Here is a 21251-nt window from a genome sequence, read left to right on the forward strand (position 1 = left end):
TCTCTATCAATCGTCCAATGAGGGCAGCAAATTTTGACAGACGAAAAAACAAACAATGGCAAATAATAAAGTTCTCAAAATTTGTCAAAAAATGACGATTGATAGAGAAATAAAAGTGTTAATGAAAAACGTTTTCAATGGGGCAGAGCATGTAATGGAATCATGTTTTTTTCAGATAGTGTGTCCGCCATGCATTGAGAGACTGCTTGTTCATCAACGACTGAGACCAGAGACGTGGAAAACTAGGTTATTTTCAATGGCGAAACTGCTTTTATCTTAATTACTTTCATACAAAATGTCAATATTCCACGTATGTCATCTTCATACAACGTTGCCTGTTTGATTGTAAAGTTAAAATCGTCTTTTCTTACAGAGATGTCATTTACTGGGCATTTGTTGGGTTTAGGCTCTCTTTTTTATACATAATGTGAAACAAGAGAATTCTTAACATAAAAGATGAAAACCTTTATGTAGAAATATGAAAAAATTACATATAAAATACATTGAAAAGAACTGAAAATATTCCCATAAAAAAGCTAAAAAAATTACATCAATAAACAAAGAAAGGGAAAAAATTAATGTACAACATTGTTAACAAAATGATTATAAATTGCTGATGACAAAAAACCAAGATGATTACATAAGAGATTTGCTATATATATTCCCTGCAGAGCATCATCAGTCAAAATTAAAAAATATACATATAAATTATACAAACACAAAATGGAAATTAATGAGTTTTTTTTTTGCAGCTGAAAACCTCTAACAAAAAGGGTCAGAATAACATAATCTAAAACTGAAATTTAAAAAAAAAAAACTAAGATAGATATATGATTATTACAGTATATTACAGCTTGGATTTTATAGCAAAACCCTAATAATATTATCAAATATTAAACATTTTTGTAAGGTTATTAGCATTAAATGTATTCATCAAAAACAACAACGATACAAGCAAAAGAGAGGATTAATTCACCTTCATTATTTTCACTTTTTTTTTTTTGGTAGTTTTTTGGTGGTAGCATTTGCTTGTAAATTGGAATATTTAGCCACTTATTGCCACTGCAGCATCATCAGGATTCTCAATCATAAAAAGGCTGATTGATCAAATCAATCAAAAAAGAACCCTAAAATTGTGAATCTTGATGATGCTCCAACAGCAAACAGTGACTGTCGTACAATCATCCTCACCACCATCACCATAGCAACCCATGCAAAATAAAACCCTAACCCTATCCCAAAAAAGTTGAAACCCAAAAAAGAAGTGAAGAAGATGAAGCAAAGCTTATAAAAACAAAAACCCAAAGCTAAAGTAAAGAAAAGAATGGTAACATTGAAGACCATTGGTGTGTGTTGAAGAGAATTAAAGGGGGGTATATATAGAGAGTGGAAGAGGGGGAAATGAATGGAATTTTAAGGTTGGGTTGCTGGCTTTGTGTGTGAGAGAGAGTTAGAACATGTAAATTAAAAAATAATCCTTAGCCAATCCGAAATTTGAGGATAAAATTGAAAAATAATAAAATGAACACAAATTTTATACCAGATATGGTGATGGCTGGATTGTATAGATGTTGCGTATTCTACAAGTATATTTCTTTTGATGGATTAGGAAGTGGCTTGGAATTGACAAGGGCCTGAGCTTGGACCCTAGCCAAAATTATATCATATTCATATATGGTTTGGCTAACCATATTAGCTAGGGATATCTGCAAAGGTTCTTTCCTTTTTGATTTGGACACTTACATTGCCCATTTTTTATTCTTTATTTTGCAGAGTTTTATTTGTTTTATACCCTTTAATGGCATTTTTAGGTCTTCAGTTTCCATGTATTAGCTTCTTTATATATATATATATATATTTATTTATTTCTCATTTAAATCTCTGCTTTTTGACTGGTTGAATTGAATCAAAGAGTTATAGGGACCCTTATCAATAAATTACTCTTCTTTTTTTTTATGTTGTTTCTTTCATGGCTTTGAAAATGGAGATAATTTCTAGATAAGTATGTAATAATTAATTAGCATTTTGATTTTTTTTTCTTCCTATTTACTTGCATTTTCTAGTGAGATTTTAATATTGTAACTTATCTTCTTCTTCTTCTTTTTTTACATAAAGTCTAAAATTACCCATAATCTCTCTCCAACCTATAAATAGAAAGATAATGTGCTTTAACGAACTCGAACCCACGGTTCGCACATAGCAAACATACACACGAACACAATTCGCACTTGACAAACTTACATGCGAACACAGTTCACCAAAACACAGTTTACTTACTGGGATGGCGAACAGCAGAAGGATGCTCTGAGGCGTAATCATGGAAAAGATACAGCTAAACCAAGGCGATGTTGTTCTCAGTCCTACCCCGAAATCAAATAGTCACGCACACATACAAAGCACTTCATAATGCGGCGAACTTACCTTATTTGCTCTAGCGAGCATACTTTGCCATTCTAGAGAACTTACTAATCATATAGATAGCCAAGCGAACCAAACCTGGCTAGCTCTAATAGCAACCAATGTAACACTCTAAACTCAGCCAAGTAGGTTCGACATGAATTCAACGTACCACATTAGCCACCGAAGTGACTTTTCGTTAACTCTCAATCTATCCTCCAACACACCACTTAATTACAGTATGAAGTATACAGTCACATCTTGAAAATCGAGTTAGCAGAATTTATGAAACCAAAAGTGGTCACATATTGATTTTTGAATTAAGATTGTGAAAATTTGCCATGTGAGTTAATATACTTCAATGGTTAAATGTGGTACTTATGTGTGATGTCGAAACCATTTTTAAATTTGAAAAACGGGGATCGACTTAAAAAGGAAAATGAGAGTCGCCACTGATCCTTTATTGAGGTGTGATCGGCTCACCTTGAAAATGATTTTGGTCTGCGAAATTTTGAGAAAATAGGTTCGGGAGTCGATTACGCACGAGGAAGGGTTAGCACCCTCGTAACTCCCAAAATTGGTACCGAATTGATTGTTTAATGTCTTAATGCCGAAACTTTGAAAAGATTTTAAAATACGATCCTTTGGTGGGAAAACTTGAATAAATTAAAGTGATTGATAAGACACACTTATTCCGAAGAAATAAATTGTCACACTAAGTAAGTTAGAGTGCAACATGTCAAATCCTCGAAATTAAGTTTATCCTTTGACTTTTAAAACCTATGCATTTTAATAAGGATATCTGATTATTTGGGTCAAATGAGAAAATCAAAACCCAGTAAGTTAGGGTTCGATTTTACAAAATCCCTAAATATCGAATATTGCATTTATTTTCATTTGTTAGAAAAATCATCGTCTCGAGAAAATAACATATTATATCCAATGCGTTAGGACACGACGTATTGAATTCTCGAGAATAAGCTTTTTATTTTTGTTTCAATTAAAAAGGATACTCGATTTCTTAGATTCAAAGAGGAAGATTGGAATCCAGTAAGTTAGGACACAATCTTTTCGAGGATCCCAAACTCTGAGTGTCACGTTATTTTCGAAAAGCTTTTTGAATAAAGATGCTTTGGGTATTTAAATGATATGAAACATAACCTTTTAAGGGAATGGAATGCAATATAAGGATAATGTACAACGCGAAAGGATAACTCATAATCCTAAAATACATGCTAAAGAACTCGAATAATCTATCAACACAAACGAGATAATATAAAGTACATAACATTCATAATCACATATTACATGTACATATTAACACGAACAATTAAAAGTTAAAGATATAATAATCTATCACAAACACAACGTAACTAATTTGAAGATTTGAAATGTTTTTAAAAATAGAACTCAAGATAAATACCGCATAAAATAGTAGCATCTAAATGAATTTTAAAGTAAATATTATATAAGAAGTAAATTAAAATACATATAAATTTTAAATAAATAATGCATATGAAATGAAGATTTTAATAACAATATGAATGATAATACACACATAACAATATATAAACGGTAGAATCAAACAAAATATATAAAATAGGGTTTTTAAAAGAAAATAATTATATATATAGGAATAAGTAAAAATATATAATAATATATACAAAAGTTGAAAGTAACCAAAATAAATTAAAATAGGGTCCTTAAAAAATATATAAATTACATGTAGGTATAGATAAATGAAAAGCTATAATAATGTATTGTATACTCGTATATGTTTTAATAAAATGATTTAATGTAAATTGTACATAGATATAAAACAATGTTGTACAAAAATGTTAAAAAACTTAAAATAATATTACATGATAACATAAAATAATGTATATACGTAAGTAATAGCAATTAAACATATACACTAGTATAATACTAATATAAATAATAATACTAGTAGTAATAACGATGATAATAATAATAATAATAATAATAATAAACAAAAGGGACTAAACTGCAGGCAAAAATAAATTAACGGGCCACAAATGTAATTTAAAAGAACCAGAGGGTCAAATTGCAATTCGCGAATTATAGGGGGAGCCAAATGGGAAATATCCCACTTCCCCAAAACGCAATGCAGTGACATAGACCAAAATGTGACAATATCAAAATGCAGGGTAAAAATAAAAAAATAAAAGGACCGATTTAAAAAATCCTGCAAGAGAAGAAGGACCTTTTGCGCAAATCTCCCTCCCTTGCCAGAACACGCGAATCTCGCCGCATCCAGGTCGGGTCATCGGGTCAAATGTTAATACGACACCGTTTTGGAGCCACTGAATCTAGCCCCAAACAGTGTTGTTTTGAACACTATTAAAGGCCTCTGAAAAACCCTAAAAGGAACTTAAGAAACAGGAGACCTCTCCTTCTGCTCCCAGCCACCTCACAGGCCCGAAATCTCGCTACTATCAGCTCCGATTTGGAACGGAGCAAGCAGCGATTCCGACGGCGTGCTCACAGGTAAGATCCCTCTTTTCTTTTTTATTTCGAGCTATTTATGAACGGAGTAGTAAAAAACAAAGAAAAGTAAAGAGAAAAAAAAAGAAATTCAAAAGCCACCTTACGAAACTCTGCTCTTTTTTTTACTTGAATATTTTTTTTTTGCTTCCTTTGTATCCCTTCTCTGTATGCGTAAAAAAGGGGAAAAGAGAGCCCCCTTTCAGTACATCTTTGGGTTTTTTTATAACTTGAAAACAAAAAGAAAAGAAAACGAATCCAAATTCTTTTTTTTTTTGTTTTTCTTTTTCTCTGTCTCTCTTTTTTTTGTTTGTTTGTTCCATTTTGCTGTCGATTTGTTGTTTGCTGTAGGTACGAAGGAGTCCAGCTGGAGTGTACGGAGGCGCGTGTGAGGAGCGACACGAAGGTGTGGTGGCGCACGCACGAGAGGGGAGCGTGCTGGCTGTGCAGCCATGCGGCTCCTAAGGTTTTCCAGGGTTTCCTGCTTCTGATTTTGGGCTGCGTTGTGCCTTGGGCACGGGTTAGATGGGGTATTTGGGCTAGGGTCTGTTGGGTCTAGTATTTTCCGGGTTTTGGTATTTAGAAATTAAGCCTATTGTATTGGGTTAGGTGTTATTAGGCTGCTTTTTTAATTATTTCTTTGGACTTTTGGACTATTATTTTATTTTATTTAGTTTATATATGTGATGTATATAGGCCGGGCATAAATTGGGCATTACATGTGAGAGATCTTGTGTCCAACTCTCTTTCCTTAAGATGTTTTTTTTCCCAAACCCTACCTTCAAACATTTGGTTTATATATTATTTAGACATGTAGCAAAGGAGGCATAATATCATATAGACATGTAGGCTCCCATATGCAGCTCCGCCTTTAGGCCTCCACGAGCGGACACCTAGCATGGTAGGCATAATATCATTTAGACATGTATATATTACCTAGCATAAGGTAATACTTCATTTTTAATAAACAAATAACTTTTTCTTTTTCGAAAACTTGAGTTGAAAATTAAGATAAAAAAATATTGGATAATATTATTCACTACATTATCAGTTGAATAAAAGGATTTCACTGCTGACATGTATTTTTTTTAATTTTATTTTTAGTATACGAAAAATATTCAATTTTCACTTGTGAAATTCTTTTAATCCAATATCACATAAAATAATAATCCAAAATTACTAATACATATATGTTTTTTTACTTCAGTTTCCAAATATTCATTATCTATAAAATGAATCCAATATTAAGAAAATAATAAATTCCGAAACAATTTCTCGACAATTTTGTCAAAACCAAGAACCTGAAATGTTAGAACTACATTAATTCCAAAAGAAACCTGTTGGAGGCAAAATCAGAAGGGCCTGTATGAAATTTATTATTAACTGCCTTAAATTCCTTCTAGAACTCGTAAGTTTATAAATTAGTATACAATGGCAAACTTTCCTTTTCACTCCTTAAGAAAATTTTCTTGCTTTAAAGATGATTTGGGATTTGCTGAGCTACAAAACATGTTTTTCGACAGCTTAACATGCATTAATTGAAAGACTGTTCATCAATGGCAGAGCTGATATAAAATATTCATAAAAGTTGTCTGGATTCGAGGCATATCATGTCAACATACTAGGTTGTCTGTTTGATTGTGAAGTTAACATTGATTATTTGGGATCAAAATTCGAATTCCATTTTTTTTTTATCTTCTAATTGGAATTATCTTTATGGGTTTTTTTTTATTTTTAATAGAGATGTCATTCACTTGGGTTTATGTTGTCTCTATGATAACATTTTCAATTATTTATATATATAATATTGTGAAGAAAAAGGAGAAATGATAGCATTAAAAAAAAACATGTAAATCTTTATAAAGAATAATGAAAAAAATACAATTAACAAAAAATTAACTAAAGAATTACATCATATTAACAAATAATCAACAAAAATGAACATAAAAGAGATTTGCTATATATCCCCTGTACTGCACCATCTGTAAAAGAAAAAAACTTCAGACAGATTTGATCATTACAGTATATTAGATGTTGGATTATAACAAAAACCCTAATAACATTATCAAATATTAAACATTTTTTCCTCAGTTTGTTGACATTAAAAGATAAAATAAACTAGAAACAAGAAGTAGAACAAATTCACCTGCATTTTTAAAGCTTCTTTTCTTGTTAGCTCTTGCTTGCTATGAAATAGAGAACTTAGCCATTTATTGCCACTGCAGCATCATCAAGATTCTCAAAAACATATTCATAAAGCGCTGATTGATCAATTCAATTCAAAAAAAACCTTAAAATGCTTTTTGTGAATCTTGATGATGCTCCAACAGAAAACAATGGCTGTTGTACCATTATCAACATCAGCATCAGCATCACCATCATCATCATCATATCATCCCATGCAGAAGAAGAATAAAGAGAAGCCTGAACCCCATCGCATCAAATAGAAAGAACTTCAAAAGGAAGTGAAAGAACATGAAGCAAAGTTTGATAAGAACAAAAACCCAAAGCTAAAATAGAGAGAAAAGAATGGAACTTTGAAGACCATTGATGGATATTGAAGGGAGGGTTGAAGGGGGTATATATAGAGAGTGGAAGAGGAGCAATGAATAGGGTTTGGGGTTTGGGGTTTGGTGGGTGGCTTTGTGTGAGAGAGAGCGCTAAACATCGTAATCCTTAGGTACCAAATACACCATAATCCTTAGCCAATCCGAAAATTGAGAAATTTAAAATAAAAAATTTAAGAGGGTTAAGGGTGACATCCATAATTATTATGATGTACTGACACTTCTCTCTTGAGTATTGTAAGTTATATCTCACATTGGTTATAAGTAATTTTAAGTTTTGTGAATCAAGCCTAGCCTCTTAAGACACACTGGTTTTTGAAGGCAAAGGGGCACGCAGGCCATACCTTACCCCTCTAAAATGGGAAATTTCAAGTTTAGCCCCTTCAAAATTTATACAAGTAATGGTGATAGCTGGATTGTATAGATGTTGCGTCTTCAACAAGCATATTGCTTTTGATGAATTGGGAGGTGGCTTGGAATTGGCAATGGCCTGAACTTTGGACCCTAGCTAAAATTGTATATTATATCAGATATGATTACATATATAGTTTGGCTAGCCATATTAGCTAGGGGTGTCTGCAAAGGTTCTTTCCTTTTGTTTTGATCACACACATTGCCAATTTTCAGAGTTTTACTTGTTTTATAATTTATACCCTTTTATGGCATTTTTAAGCCTTTCTGTTTCCATGGTTTAGTTCGATTATATATATATATTTCTCATATCTGCCTTCGAGAGTATGATTGAATCAATAAGTTTTATGGGAACCCTGATTAATTTCAGGTTAATATTTCCCTTTCTTTTTTAAATGTAACTCGTTTTCTAAATACAAAAGCAGACATGTAGAGAGATCCAATTTGCTTCCAAGTTCAAACATAGGTTCGTATGAACAATAATGTTGGTTTTTGTGTGTTTTACAAATACTATAAGCATGAGAATTTAGATTCGATCCAAAACAAATTCATTTCACTCCCCCGATCATTAGAAAAGGATGTAAGATGTTTGAACGTGTTAGCAAAGATTGAGGTTGTAAAACTTCAAGTTTTTAAGTAAGAGTTTCATCATGGATAAATATCATGTGTGTGGGTTCTCTAACCTCTTTACGATTATTTGAAGGGTAAGTCTTACCATTTTGAGCTTTGTTCAGATTTATTTTAATTTCTGTATGGATATAATATGTTTTCTCGTTCATTATATTTTTATATTGAGTTGATTTTTTGTTATAATTAATTCAACATGTATTATTTATAATTTGTACTCGTAATCTTATATATATACTTATGAACTCTTTAAAAAAATCTCATAATTTATAATAGTACTATGGTCGAGTTATCTTAAATTAAAATATAAAAACTGAATCCCCGGTTGAATTTCTTTTTTGATATAATTACAGGTATTCTCATCTGTTTTATAGTTTGAGACAAATTATATTCGGGTCGTCGTCGTATTTTAGTAAATTTCCTTCAATAATATAGACTCCAAATACCAAATAAGTAATGTGTAGAACTGCAAAATAAGAGAGCCAAAAAATAAAAATGAATTAACTGGTTGACGTGCTAACAGCAAATCTGATGGCCAACTAAATATTCTCTCCATTTTTTGCAAAAACCTGAAAAAGAACAATACTGAATTTAGAATTTGACAAAATTAGAATTTATTAAAATAAATCTTTTTTTCTTAATTAAGAAGATTAAGGTATTAAAAACATCTGGGCACATGAAAATGGCTGTTTCCCATTAATAGAAGAATAATATTTTAATTTAATGAAAGGCTGACGATGCAGTTGCAGAGAGAAAGACTTTTTCATTTTAATTTTAATTTAATTGTGTTCACCTTCCAAAATAAATGGCATTATTTATTTTGTTCCATAAATGGATAAACAGATTATCAAATGCTGAAAATTTCACGTTAAAATTTTAAGTAATGGTTTATTAAATTTTAAGATTGAGTTAATGTCACGAGTCGACTTAGTTAGATAAGGGCTAAAATATCTATCTATTGAGGCATTTTTCAAAGAGTGCCTCGACCACTGTCAACTAGGAGTAGCATTAGTGACTCGGAAAAATTGTCATGTTTGAATAGAATTTGGACTATGATTTCCTTAGTTGTTTGAGATACTTATCAGTCCATCCTTAATATCCAAACTACATTTAAAAGGAGATTTTGGAGATTAGTTTGGATTAGGTCGAAGCAATCATCATCCCCTAACTTATGGATCATATTGACTCATGATTATTAAAGAAAAGATATCTAGTTGATTAAAGGCTTATCTTGTGTTGTTTTGAAGATATTATTTGTGTTATCTATCTTACTTAATTTGAGGGATAATCGATTGTAACAGTTGTAGTACGTTAGCAAGCCTCATTCATTTATATATATATGGTGAGAACTTGTATAGATATTGTACTTATTTGTGAACACTTTATTTTTTCTCAGAGAGAAATGTATTTTTGAGTGCATTATTCTTATTAAAGAAGTAAAAAACCACGTCACAACAAAGGTCTCAAACATGATTAATCCAAGGGCTATAATAGCCACCCATTGAAAGCTACATTCAACCCCTCAAAACAAAGAAGCAAAAAACAGGGCACCAAAGCACCTAGACACCTGCCGATATCATCAAATATAACACACAATTACAATGAAGAAGCATTACTCTCACCACCAAACCTCACCATAAAGAAATGAAACTCCATTGACCATCCAATACTAAACTAAAGTACTAGTTGAAATTTCTAATTCATCACCATATCGGTCAAAATCCTTACTCAACACCATGTTCCCATTGCTCATCTTTGAACTTTCACATCAGGTCAACAAAAAACCCCATCCTATAGGATCACATATCCATGAATAAAGTTTGATTTGCAAAGAACATAAATCAAGATATTTTATGATACAAAATCAAATTTTCTTTTCTCTTAGCCTGAGATTCTTGATGTTCGGTAATCACATTAATTTCAAAATTAAATTGAGCCAGACTCTTAAATAGGTGGAAAATAAATAGTTATTAAGTTTTTTTTTTGTTTATTATTAATGGAAAAAACCCTTAATTATCATTCTCATATATGCTTTCCCTTTTTTCTGGAAAATAAATTTTTTGTTGAAGCCTTCTTAGCTTAAGGGTTTTGAAACCCATAGCTTCAATAGATAGAGAAATGTCTTTCTCGTCAACCCCAAACTCAAAAGCTGGTAAGGAGAAATATGGGGTATACTGCCTTTGTGGATTGAAGGCTCCCATATGCAGCTCAACCATGTCGTCGAGCAAAGGAAAGAAATTGTTTGGATGCTCCAAATTTGAGTAGGGTTTATGTGTGCTTTGTGTTTTCATTTAGAATGGGTACCGAAATTGAGTTTGTGAAAAGTTGGGGTTAGGGTATAAAAATTATTTTACTGGTGAAATTGTAGAAAATTTTTTAATGTCGAAAGAAAGCAAAACAATGGTCGAGACTTTATCCGATGGGGCGAAGGGAATGGTATTGAAACCGATCAGGGTGAGTTTGGATTGACAGTACGTTTACCTGCGGTTAGTGTAAAAACAGCGATGGCGGTAAGATTAGACACTGTAGGATACTGTAGCGTGAAATAAAAAATAAACTAAACGCACCGCACCGCACCGCACCCAATCACTCATCCAAACCCACCTTTATACACATATTCGAAGTAATACAAAAACATCACGTCAAAAATCCAAAAGATATAGCAATCAATCTATGCTACACCAAAAAGAAACCCAAACCGCAAACTAGAAATGAAAATTCAACATTAAATCACATTAAACCAAACACCCATTAAATACCCCTTTTTCTCTTTCCCATGCAGTACGTACTTTTCCTTTCCTTCTTTTCCCAACTACAAACCCTAAACCCTAATGTAGTACAAACCCTAAACCCTAATCTACATGTTGCTCCTTTCACCAGCAAAGCCATTTGAAATGATAACTCGAAAGACGGAAATTAAAAACCCAGAAATTCCGCTGACGACTCATTTGCATTTTGCATTGTGTTGGCTTAGTCTTAGCCTTTCTCCAAATGGAAAACCCAAACCATTAGAAAACCCTACTCATCGTTTAGGTTTCTTTATAAAGAGAGAGGGGGGCTTCCATGCATTGTTTTTTGTTTGCTTTTGTTGCTATTTGCTATGAACTTTCACATGGCGACTCCATTTCGGCTTGGCCCGTCTTTCCTGGGTTTTTAAGTACTACTTTTGCTTGCCTATATTAAGGGTTCATTTTCTTCGATATTAATGTTTTGTTTTTTTCTTTGTTTCCTTGGTAACCCACTCTATTTATTTTGTGGAAAAAAGTTTGGGTTCAATAGTCTCAATCATGTTTTTTCATTAGCCTACTCATTAGTTTACAGGTACGAGAAAATTGCTTTAGGGTCCCAAAAATTCATCGTATTTTTTAAATTAAAATGTAATTTTATCATTATATTAATATACAATTTTAAGGTGATAAATAATAAATCTACCATTGGGGGTGGGGGAGGAAGGCCATTGCCCAACCAGACCGGATCCAAGTGGGGATAATAATGAGAAAGGATGTTTAGGGTAGTGATGATGAGGTAAAATCACATTCCATCGAAGGAGAGAGGTGAGAAAATATTGGCCTTTTGCTTGGCCAGGAATATTAGTGATGGTGACCACAGCCGAAATCTGGGGTTCTTGTTCGTGCAAGGTAAACCCCTACCCTATTCCATTTTTCCCTTTTTAGTCCTCAATTATCAATTTTGTTTATATTTAAATTATTTACCAAACATGTCTTGGTTTCTTGTCAGCTAGTGCATTGATGAAACAACAGTGTGTGCATTTAAAATTTTATATGATACAAAATATGAATGTTTTAAAAGTTATATAAACATAAAATATTTTATATATAAGTGTTGAGTGTAATGATAAATTTTGTACTCTTAAAAAAAACGTAAGATCAAATTTTGAATATAATATTATTAAGAAACGTAACTTAGAACCCCAAAAATAAATTGTAAAACGAACATGAAGAATACCAAAAACTATATAATTTGTTTAAGAAAAACTAGAAATAATTAAGTTTATAAGTTTAATTATTATAAAATTTTATTTAAATATTTTAAAATCAAATCATTCTAGACCACAAATGATATTTTTTTATGAGATTATATTATGACAGTAAATTATGCGAAATATTTATAGTGTGTTTGATTGAGTAGAAAAATGAAAAGATGAAGGAAAAGAATGGAAGAGTGAAAAATATATTATTTCTTAGTGCACTAGATAAATAAGGAAAATGGAAGAAAAGAAAACAAGAAAATTTATTATTTTCCACCCAAATGCGTAAAAACGAATCATTTCAACCCAAATTGGAATGATAAAAGAATAAAAGAAAAGAACGAAAAAATATGATTTATTTCATCTAAAGTTTCATTTTTTTTTCTCGTTTTTCAACTCTATCAAGCCATGAATAAAAAGAATATATATTTTTTCTTTTTTTTTTCTTTCTTATCAAGCACTCAAATGGAAAAGAATTATAAAATGTGACACTAAAAATAATGTCACACTACATGAATAAGTAGATATATATATATAAAAAATAAAGTAGAAACAAGAAAAAAACTAAAAACCCATTCTTTCCAAAAAAAAAAAGAAATTTTTACTTTGAGGATTTTTTTTATATTTTTATATAAAATTTATTTAAAAAAATTAACCCCAAATTCACACATGATTAAACTTGAACTTAAGACACCAATATTTCTAAAGTTTTAATTTTATTGTTTCAACCAAAACCTCATTGATCTTTTAAATAAATTTTTTTAACATTAATCTCATTATAGGCTTTTATCATAACTGCTTTTATTTATACAATCCTAAAACTATTCATATCCCCTCCTCAACCATTAAATAGGAAGATAATATGCTTCAGCGCACTCAAACCCACGTCCTCCTACACTGACAATAATCTCAATGTGAATCGAATTAAGACTCAATCGACATTAAATAATTTTTTTTGTAAATATGGTTTTATATAAAACAAAATTCTACCTACATAATGGGGATGTTGTTTGGGCTTTAACTTTAGAAAAGAAAGTTAATAAGAATTGAGAGAAAAGGAGGCCGAATTGAATAAACTATATTCATTATGAATTAGAGATTGAAGCCCAGAGGGACGTGGGTTTAGTCAGGCAATATTTCAGGCCTTTCAATGCTCAATTTGAGCCCCAATATCACCTCTACCAAACCCAAAAGAAAACCCACAATGAGTGATGGAACCAGAAAAATCGAGGGCTAAAATTGTTATTATACAAATTAAAATCATATACAATTGATGAAAGATATTAATACAATGATTAATTATTCACTCTTAAAATCGACAGTGATTAAATATCTCTATTTTTTTAGAATGACTAATTTACTCGATTTTGTAATTAAAAGGGATTGGAGAAGTCTTTTTACCATTAAAACAAAAGAACAATCGAATACGATCTTAGCTATTTAGGTTTGTAAAAATTGACGTGGTTAAAGAAAATTAAATAGGGACACATTTTATTAAATTGTTTAAAATGATAAAAAATAATAATTTAATAAATTCAAATTCAAATTAATTGTTTTCGTTATAAATTTATTATTTTTAATAAATAATTAATATAAAAAATTCTCAAGCGAAGTAGGGAAATTGTAATAATTTTCATAAAATCAGTACAATTAAATAATATTATAATTAATTATAAATCCAAAAGTTATTTCAATCATAACAAACAGTATTATTTTTTTTATTTGCATTTATTTGTATAAAAAAAGAATTAATGAAAAATGAAAAAAAGGGGAAAAAAAGAAGTAATAAAAACATATTTAACCTGATAATTGGAATAATCTGATAATTTAATGACTAATTTAAAAATTTTAACTCATATTTTAGGGACCCCTGAGCAATTAATCCAAAACATTAAAAAGTCAATACGGTGAGCGTAGATCGAGCACGCGACCTTTAAATCTTCAGTCTGACGCTCACCCCGCTACTGATACTAATTTTAATACTAAGACTTTAAAACTATTAAATTGTACTTTTCAGTTCGTCTATGAAAACCCTTTTCCCCTCGACTCTCAAATCCATGGTTCCATTCCAAAGAAAAACCCTAAAAAAATTGCCATTCGCATAAAAACTTCAAAGGCAAACAGGTTACAATCGCTTTCCTCCATCGACTCTCATCGTTATCGACAATGGCGCTTCCTATTTTCGTATTGGGTAATTTAACCTTAACTACTAAAACCCTAATTTTCCATTTTTCATTTGAGATATATATATATGTATGTTTAATTGTATATACCATCATTTTTTTTTCTATTTTGCAGTTGGGCAGGAGAGACTGAGCCACAGGTTATTTTCCGTGACATTGTTCAAAGACCTCACCATAAATCCACTGGTATTTTTGCTTTATTCAAATTATTTTTAACAAAAACGAAAAAAAGAAGAAGGAAATTTTCTAAATTATACGAGTTATATATATATAATATCAAAATAATATTTACGTATACAAAGCCAAATTTACATTAATAAGAAAACCTAAAAACGACAAGCACTTTCAAATGAAACGCACGTTTCCTTTTTTGGCGCCATAATTGAAAATAAAGCCTCGAGATCAGGTGGTTGAAAGAACCCATTCCTCGGTGGCTCTCTCTTCACATAAACCGCTTGTTTCTTCTTCGGCGCCGGCGGACATAGCGGAGGGGCCGCCTTTTGTGTCTGCCGCATCGAGGTCGTAATTGAAAACAAAGCCTCGAGATCAGGTGGATGAAAGAACTCATTCTTCGGTGACTTTCTCTTTATATGAACCGCTTGTTTTTTCTTCGGTGCCGCCGGACACGGTGGAGGAGCCGTCGCTTGTGAGTGCCGCCTCGGCGTCATAAAACCTTCTTCTTGTTCATAAATCTCCATTAAAAGAAAAAAAAAGGGTTCTGAAATAATAGGGTTTTGCATGTGAAGGTTTTTTATAAGAGAGATTTTGTGGGCGTGTTGGCTTGCTATGGAAGAATGAAGATTTTATTTTAATTTTTTTTTCATTTATCTAAACGTACTGCGGAAGGAACCATGAAACTAAGACGTTAGTTTTGGTAAAAAGATATTTACAGTCCCTCTCAATTTTGAGATTAAACGAATTGGTCACTCTAAAAAAATCAAAGCAATTTAACCATCTTAATTTCGAAAGTGAGCATCTAAGGACAGATTAATATTTTCCCACTAATTTTATATAATTTTGATTAATATAGTAACAAATTTTACCTTCAAAATTTGTCAATATATATATGAATCCAAAGTTTTTTTTACATATTCTTTTTGAATTTTTTAGAATTTTTAAAAATTTATACATTCTTCAAATAATTATTTTAGAATCAGGATCAAATTAACATAATATGTGAACATTAAGGGCTTAATTTATTATACTAATTAAAATCATGTATAATTTATGAAAAATATTAATTGTAGTGATTAATTATTTTTAATTGTCCGATTTCAAAATTGATAGGGATTAAATTAATTTAATTTAAAAAAAAGACCAATTTACTCAATATCGAAACTTTTCTATTTGACAGAGAATTGATTAATTGTGTTGAAATTGGTCCTACAATGACTTAAAAAGTTGGCAACATTTTACTTTGAACTTGGAATTAAGAATTATCTAAAAGTGGCCGATTAAATTTTAACTCGATTGGTATCAATATTGTTATTAGTGGAGGAGGATGTGGGTTCAAATACGCTCAAGCGTATTATGAATAGTTCTAGGCATTATGTCAAAAAGAACATATATGATCAGAATATATAGTGAAATTATTAAAAAAATGTAAAAATTGACATGGTTAAAAAAAATTAAATAGGAGTACATTTTATTAATTATTTAAAATGATACAAAATAACAATTTAATAAATTCAAAATTAAATTAACTATTTCAATTTCGTTATAAAGTTAATGTTTCAATAAATAATTTAATATAAAAAAATTCTGAAGCGAAGTAGGGAAATTGTACTTATTTTCATAAAATCAGTATAATTAAATAATATTATAATTAATTATAACGATCTAATTGGAATAATCTGATAATTTAATGACTAATTTAAAAATTTTAACTCATATTTTAGGGACCCCTGAGCAATTAATCCAAAACATTAAAAAGCCAATGCGGTGAGCGTGGATCGAACACGCGACCTTCAGATCTTCAGTCTGACGCTCTCCCAACTGAGCTATCCCCGCTACTGGTTCCAATCTTAATACTAAGTATTTAAAACTATTAGATTCTACTTTTCAGTTCATCACTCTACCAGAAACCCTTTTCCCCTCGACTCTCAAATCCATAGTTCCATTCCGAAGAAAAACCCTAAAAAAATGCCATTCATATCAAAAATTCAAAGGCAAACAGATTACAATCGCTTTCCTCCATCGACTCCCATCGTTATCGACAATGGGGCTTCCTATTTTCGTATTGGGTAATTTAACCTTAACTACAAAAACCCTAATTTTTCATTTTTCATTTGATGTATGTATGTATGTATGTATGTATGTAGGTATGTATGTATGTACCATCATTTTGTTCCCTTAACCATTTTTTTTCTATTTTGCAGTTGGGCAGGAGAGACTGAGCCACGGGTTATTTTCCGTAACATTGTTCAAAGACCTCGCCATAAATCCACCGGTATTTTTGCTTTATTTAAATTATTTTTAACAAAAAAAAAGAAGGAAATTTGTATATGAATTTAGGTGTTCTTTTTGGGGGGTTATTGCAGGGGAAACTGTGACAATTGTTGGTGACCATGATCCCGCTTTACTGAAATACTTTGATTGCACTCGTTCCGGCCCCCGATCCGCTTTCGATAGCAATGTTGTTTTTCAGTTTGAAATCATGGAATATGTATGTAAAATTCAACTTTTGGTTTTGTTTTTTTTATGTATGGGAATTATGAGAAGTTATGAACTCAAATTTGAGTTTGAATGTGAACTAGAAATGCCTTTAGTTTATGAGAATATTGGATGATATTGGTTTATGATTGAATGTAGATATGGAAGTTTTAGAGTTTTGGGCATGGCTTGGCATGCTAACTTGTGTACTTTTTTTTTTTTTTTACAGATTCTCGACTTTGCATTTGATCGGTTGGGTGCAAATGGATCACGGGTACATTGGTAAGTTTACTGCTCTTATTAGGATGTGCTTCTGCTTGTGTTGGTAATTAGGTTATGCTTTGGCAGAATATAAATTGTCGTCAGATAGTTGATTTTATGTGAATTTAAATGCGCCTTTGAGCTTGCCTGGGAATTTTATAGGCTATTGGTTTTGGCATTTTCCCTTCACGCAGCATCGTTTTATTGGCTGCCATTTTCATCATTCATAATTCTTTATTTGACATTTCGAGTTTAATTAATTCTTTCTTGATTTGTTGTTTATTCGAGGCCAGAACAGATCGATCATCCTATCCTGATCACAGAATGTGTGTGCAACCCGGTTTATTCCCGCAGTAAAATGGCAGAACTTCTTTTCGAGACTTATGGGGTTCGATCTGTAGGTAAAAAACACTCATTTTAACGTTACATATCATGCTCAATTCGTTTATCCGAGTGATACATGGCCTTGCATGCTTGAGTAAGGCTCAAGTTTCTTGGAAATTAGTTACGTTATTAGAATTCAATTCCTGTCAACAGTGTTGATATATATATATTTAAGTCCAAATGTATATCTTCTCTGATTCTCGATTTTTTTCTGTTTGTGATTGCAGCCTTTGGTGTTGATGCTGTTTTCAGCTACAAGTATAATCAACTGCATGGGATTTGTGAGAAAGATGGTCTAGCTATCTGCCCGGGGTTCACCACAACTCATGTCATTCCTGTATGTTTCCTAGACTTCATATTTTATATTGATGCATAGATTTGCAAAGTTGAGGCAGTCATTATTTATTTCGGGGCTTGTTAGCAAGTCAGCGTTATGGGACTTGACACAATAAGTTTAGTTTCTGCTTGGAATTTTCCTTATGTTCCTCCGACAAACCTTTTTACTGGTCTGGTGGAAGGTATATCTTGTAATAGACATTAGAATAGGAATTTACAAAATCTGACCGACGCAATGAATATTAGGTTTCGACTAAGAGGCTGCGAGCGCATTACAGTTGTGGTTATAATGTAGTTTGTTTGACTGTAGTTTGTTGATGGGGAGCCCGTTTACAAAGGATGCTGTCGAACTAACATTGGTGGATACCATATCACTGACTATTTGAAGCAACTTCTTTCACTCAAGTATCCTCATCACATGTGAGTATAAGTTCTGCTGGATTGCCTGAATACGACATTCTTCAATAGAGCTTTTGCTAATGTTTTTTTTAAATGCTCATGATAGGGCTAGATTCACATGGGAAAAGGTTGAAGATCTGAAGATGGAACACTGCTATATTGCACCCGATTATGCCTTAGAAGCTCAATTATTTCAGGTATTGACTTACGTGTGTTTTTTTCTTCTGCTATCCTCTTTGCAAGTGCTGAAAGGTTAATTACTGTGACAGAAAGGCGGCAAGGAAGCGGAAGATAAAACCAGGTGTTGGCAGCTCCCGTGGGTTCCACTGCCTACCGAAGAACCTCCTTCCGAAGAAGAGATAGCACGAAAGGCTGCTATAAGGGAAAGGCAAGGACAAAGATTGAGAGAAATGGCCGAAGCGAAGAGGTCTTCTAGAATAAACGAACTAGAAAATCAATTGCATGGATTGGAATTTCTTTTGCAACAACTTGGACAAGTTCAAGAGGAAGATATTCCGTCTTTCCTTTCGGAAACTGGTTATGCTTCTAAACAAGAAATAGAATTGACTCTCACAAAAGTGACACAGTCATTACGAAAAGCAAAAGGTGAACCAAAGCCTGAACAAGCTGAAAACGAGGAGAAGGCAGATTCTTGTACAAGTGATAAATATCCGCTTATCAATGTTCCTGATAATATGCTGACCCCCGACCAGGTACCGATACTTTTAGTGGCAAATATCTAATATGCGCTGCTTTTTTGCAGTTTGCTTTGCTCGGCAAATGAAGTACTTTTAGATAAAGGAAAATGATTTCTTTTCTATGTTAATGAGACAGCTCAAGGAAAAGAAGAGGCAGATTTTTCTTAAAACTACGACGGAAGGCCGGCAGCGAGCTAAACAGAAATGTGTCGAAGAAGAATTAGAACGAGAAAGGAAAACCCAGCAAGATGAAGAAAGACGCTTGTATGTCACAAACTCGAAGATATTTCTTTCCTTCCTTTTTCAAATTTAATTTCACCAAGCAAGAAAGCGGCTCCATCACACGCATATTTCAATTATTTTACATTTAATCTAATTGATACTTCATTATCTTCTTGTTCTTATCTTTTAACAGGGAGAACCCTCAACTTTATCTCGAACAAATGCATACTAAATACAAAGAACTGTACGAGAAGATTGAACTGCGGAAAAGACTAAAGACAAATGGAGGACATACTAATGGTAGTAATTCTGGGGGTGTAGGGCGTGGAGAAAGATTGAATGCTGCTCAGAGGGAAAGAATGCGCCTTTTAACTACTGCAGCCTTTGATCGAGGGAAAGGCGAGGATACTTTTGGTGCCAAAGATGAAGATTGGCAACTTTACAAACTAATGGGAAAAGATAACGATGACGATGATGATGGAGCTGATGAAGATGAGGCAGAGCTTGCCCGTGTTAGTTCTAGGCTCCAGGTCAGTTCATTTGTCTTTGCGTGTATTGATCTATTTGTGGTTTTTCGAATCATAATGTAAGATGAATCATTCGTTAATTACTCTGTTCTTGCAGGAGATAGACTCAACATTTGTTCCTAAACTTGAACCGACAGCTTCACAGCCGACTATCACTGAGGTACCCCATGTTCGTCCACTCACTAAGGAAGATTTCCAAATTGTGCTCGGGGTTGAAAGGTTTCGGTGTCCTGAAATATTATTCCACCCGAACTTGGTTGGTATAGATCAAGTGGGTTTAGACGAAATGACTGGGGTCTCGATCAGAAGGTTGCCATCCAAGGACAAGGCACTTGAGAACAGGTTGACCAGTTCGGTCTTTATGACTGGTGGGTGCAGTCTCTTTCCTGGCATAAATGAACGTTTGGAAGCTGGAATCCGGATGCTTCGACCATGTGGATCGCCAATTAAGGTGGCACGAGCATTAGATCCGGTTCTTGATGCATGGCGTGGCGCTTCCCTGTATGCTGCGAACTCAAGGTTCCATCAGCAAACGTTCAGTAGGGCAGATTATTACGAGAAGGGAGAGGACTGGCTTCGCCGATATCAAGTGCGATACACATTGTAAAAGTCTATGTTGAGAAGAGATTGTAGTACATAAAATCCGACAGCTTATTCTTCAACATGTTATATTCATGAAAACTTTCAAGCTTACAGTGGTGCTGTAGAAATGAAAGCTTTTAAAAATGGGATAGATTAATGTTTAGTCCCTGGATTTGACATTGGTTGACAGTTTTTCTTAAGGAATGATGACATGATATTTTAATATTGCGTCATATTATTTTTTTATTTTTTTATAAAATGCTTCAAAAAATAATTTTTTTAATTTTTGTTTTTTTTTAGATTTCATATATATATTTTTTAAAATTTTGAAGTAATGATATGATATAATTTTAAAATGTTACATATTAAATATTTTAAGAAAATTATATATTAAATATCTGTAAAAATACGAAAAAGGTAAAATTTTAATAAAATAAAAATAAAAAATCAGAAGCAACGGCTATTTGGCAAATTACTTGGTAACTAAATCAATCTGACAGCTCTTTATGATA

The 21251-nt window shown here is 32.2% G+C and overlaps 2 protein-coding genes, 3 long non-coding RNA genes and 1 other non-coding gene across 9 annotated transcripts; 2 read left to right on the forward strand and 4 right to left on the reverse strand.

Annotated features, from left to right (window-relative positions):
• Positions 1-503: 503 nt before the first annotated feature.
• LOC107930018 (uncharacterized) lies at positions 504-1478 on the reverse strand. Its single transcript, XR_001692939.2, has 2 exons — positions 977-1478; positions 504-665 (listed from the first exon to the last, which is right to left on the reverse strand). It is a non-coding gene; the product is annotated as an uncharacterized lncRNA (long non-coding RNA).
• A 2900-nt stretch (positions 1479-4378) lies between these two features.
• LOC107929993 (uncharacterized) lies at positions 4379-5895 on the forward strand. The gene is made up of 2 exons (XR_001692931.2): positions 4379-4905; positions 5254-5895. It is a non-coding gene; the product is annotated as an uncharacterized lncRNA (long non-coding RNA).
• An 842-nt stretch (positions 5896-6737) lies between these two features.
• Positions 6738-7801, reverse strand: LOC121222627 (uncharacterized). Its single transcript, XR_005919967.1, has 2 exons — positions 7193-7801; positions 6738-7121 (listed from the first exon to the last, which is right to left on the reverse strand). It is a non-coding gene; the product is annotated as an uncharacterized lncRNA (long non-coding RNA).
• Positions 7802-14667: 6866 nt separating this feature from the next.
• On the forward strand, positions 14668-20962 carry LOC107930067 (actin-related protein 5). Of its 4 annotated transcripts, none has more exons than XM_016861629.2 (12): positions 14668-14686; positions 17057-17127; positions 17219-17343; positions 17560-17612; positions 17885-17992; positions 18203-18312; positions 18622-18731; positions 18817-18907; positions 18980-19423; positions 19545-19672; positions 19824-20160; positions 20255-20962. In XM_016861629.2, exons 3-12 carry the CDS (start codon positions 17312-17314, stop codon positions 20762-20764), a joined length of 1923 nt encoding a protein of 640 aa, XP_016717118.1. In that variant the 5' UTR covers positions 14668-14686; positions 17057-17127; positions 17219-17311; the 3' UTR covers positions 20765-20962. The 4 variants fall into 4 exon arrangements, with proteins under 4 accessions (XP_016717118.1, XP_016717116.1, XP_040959708.1 ...); XM_016861627.2 differs by lacking the exon at positions 14668-14686 and adding an exon at positions 16745-16921 and having other exon boundaries at positions 17880-17992; XM_041103774.1 differs by lacking the exon at positions 14668-14686 and adding an exon at positions 16812-16921.
• LOC121222628 (cyclin-dependent protein kinase inhibitor SMR4) lies at positions 14800-15397 on the reverse strand. The gene has a single exon (XM_041103775.1). The coding sequence runs from the start codon at positions 15374-15376 to the stop codon at positions 15005-15007; it is 372 nt and encodes a 123-aa protein (XP_040959709.1). The 5' UTR covers positions 15377-15397; the 3' UTR covers positions 14800-15004.
• TRNAF-GAA (transfer RNA phenylalanine (anticodon GAA)) lies at positions 16616-16688 on the reverse strand. The gene has a single exon. It is a non-coding gene; the product is annotated as a tRNA-Phe (tRNA).
• Positions 20963-21251: the final 289 nt, after the last annotated feature.

This window comes from Gossypium hirsutum, chromosome D10 (genome assembly GCF_007990345.1).
Source record: "Gossypium hirsutum isolate 1008001.06 chromosome D10, Gossypium_hirsutum_v2.1, whole genome shotgun sequence".
In the NCBI taxonomy this organism is placed as follows: domain Eukaryota; kingdom Viridiplantae; phylum Streptophyta; class Magnoliopsida; order Malvales; family Malvaceae; genus Gossypium; species Gossypium hirsutum.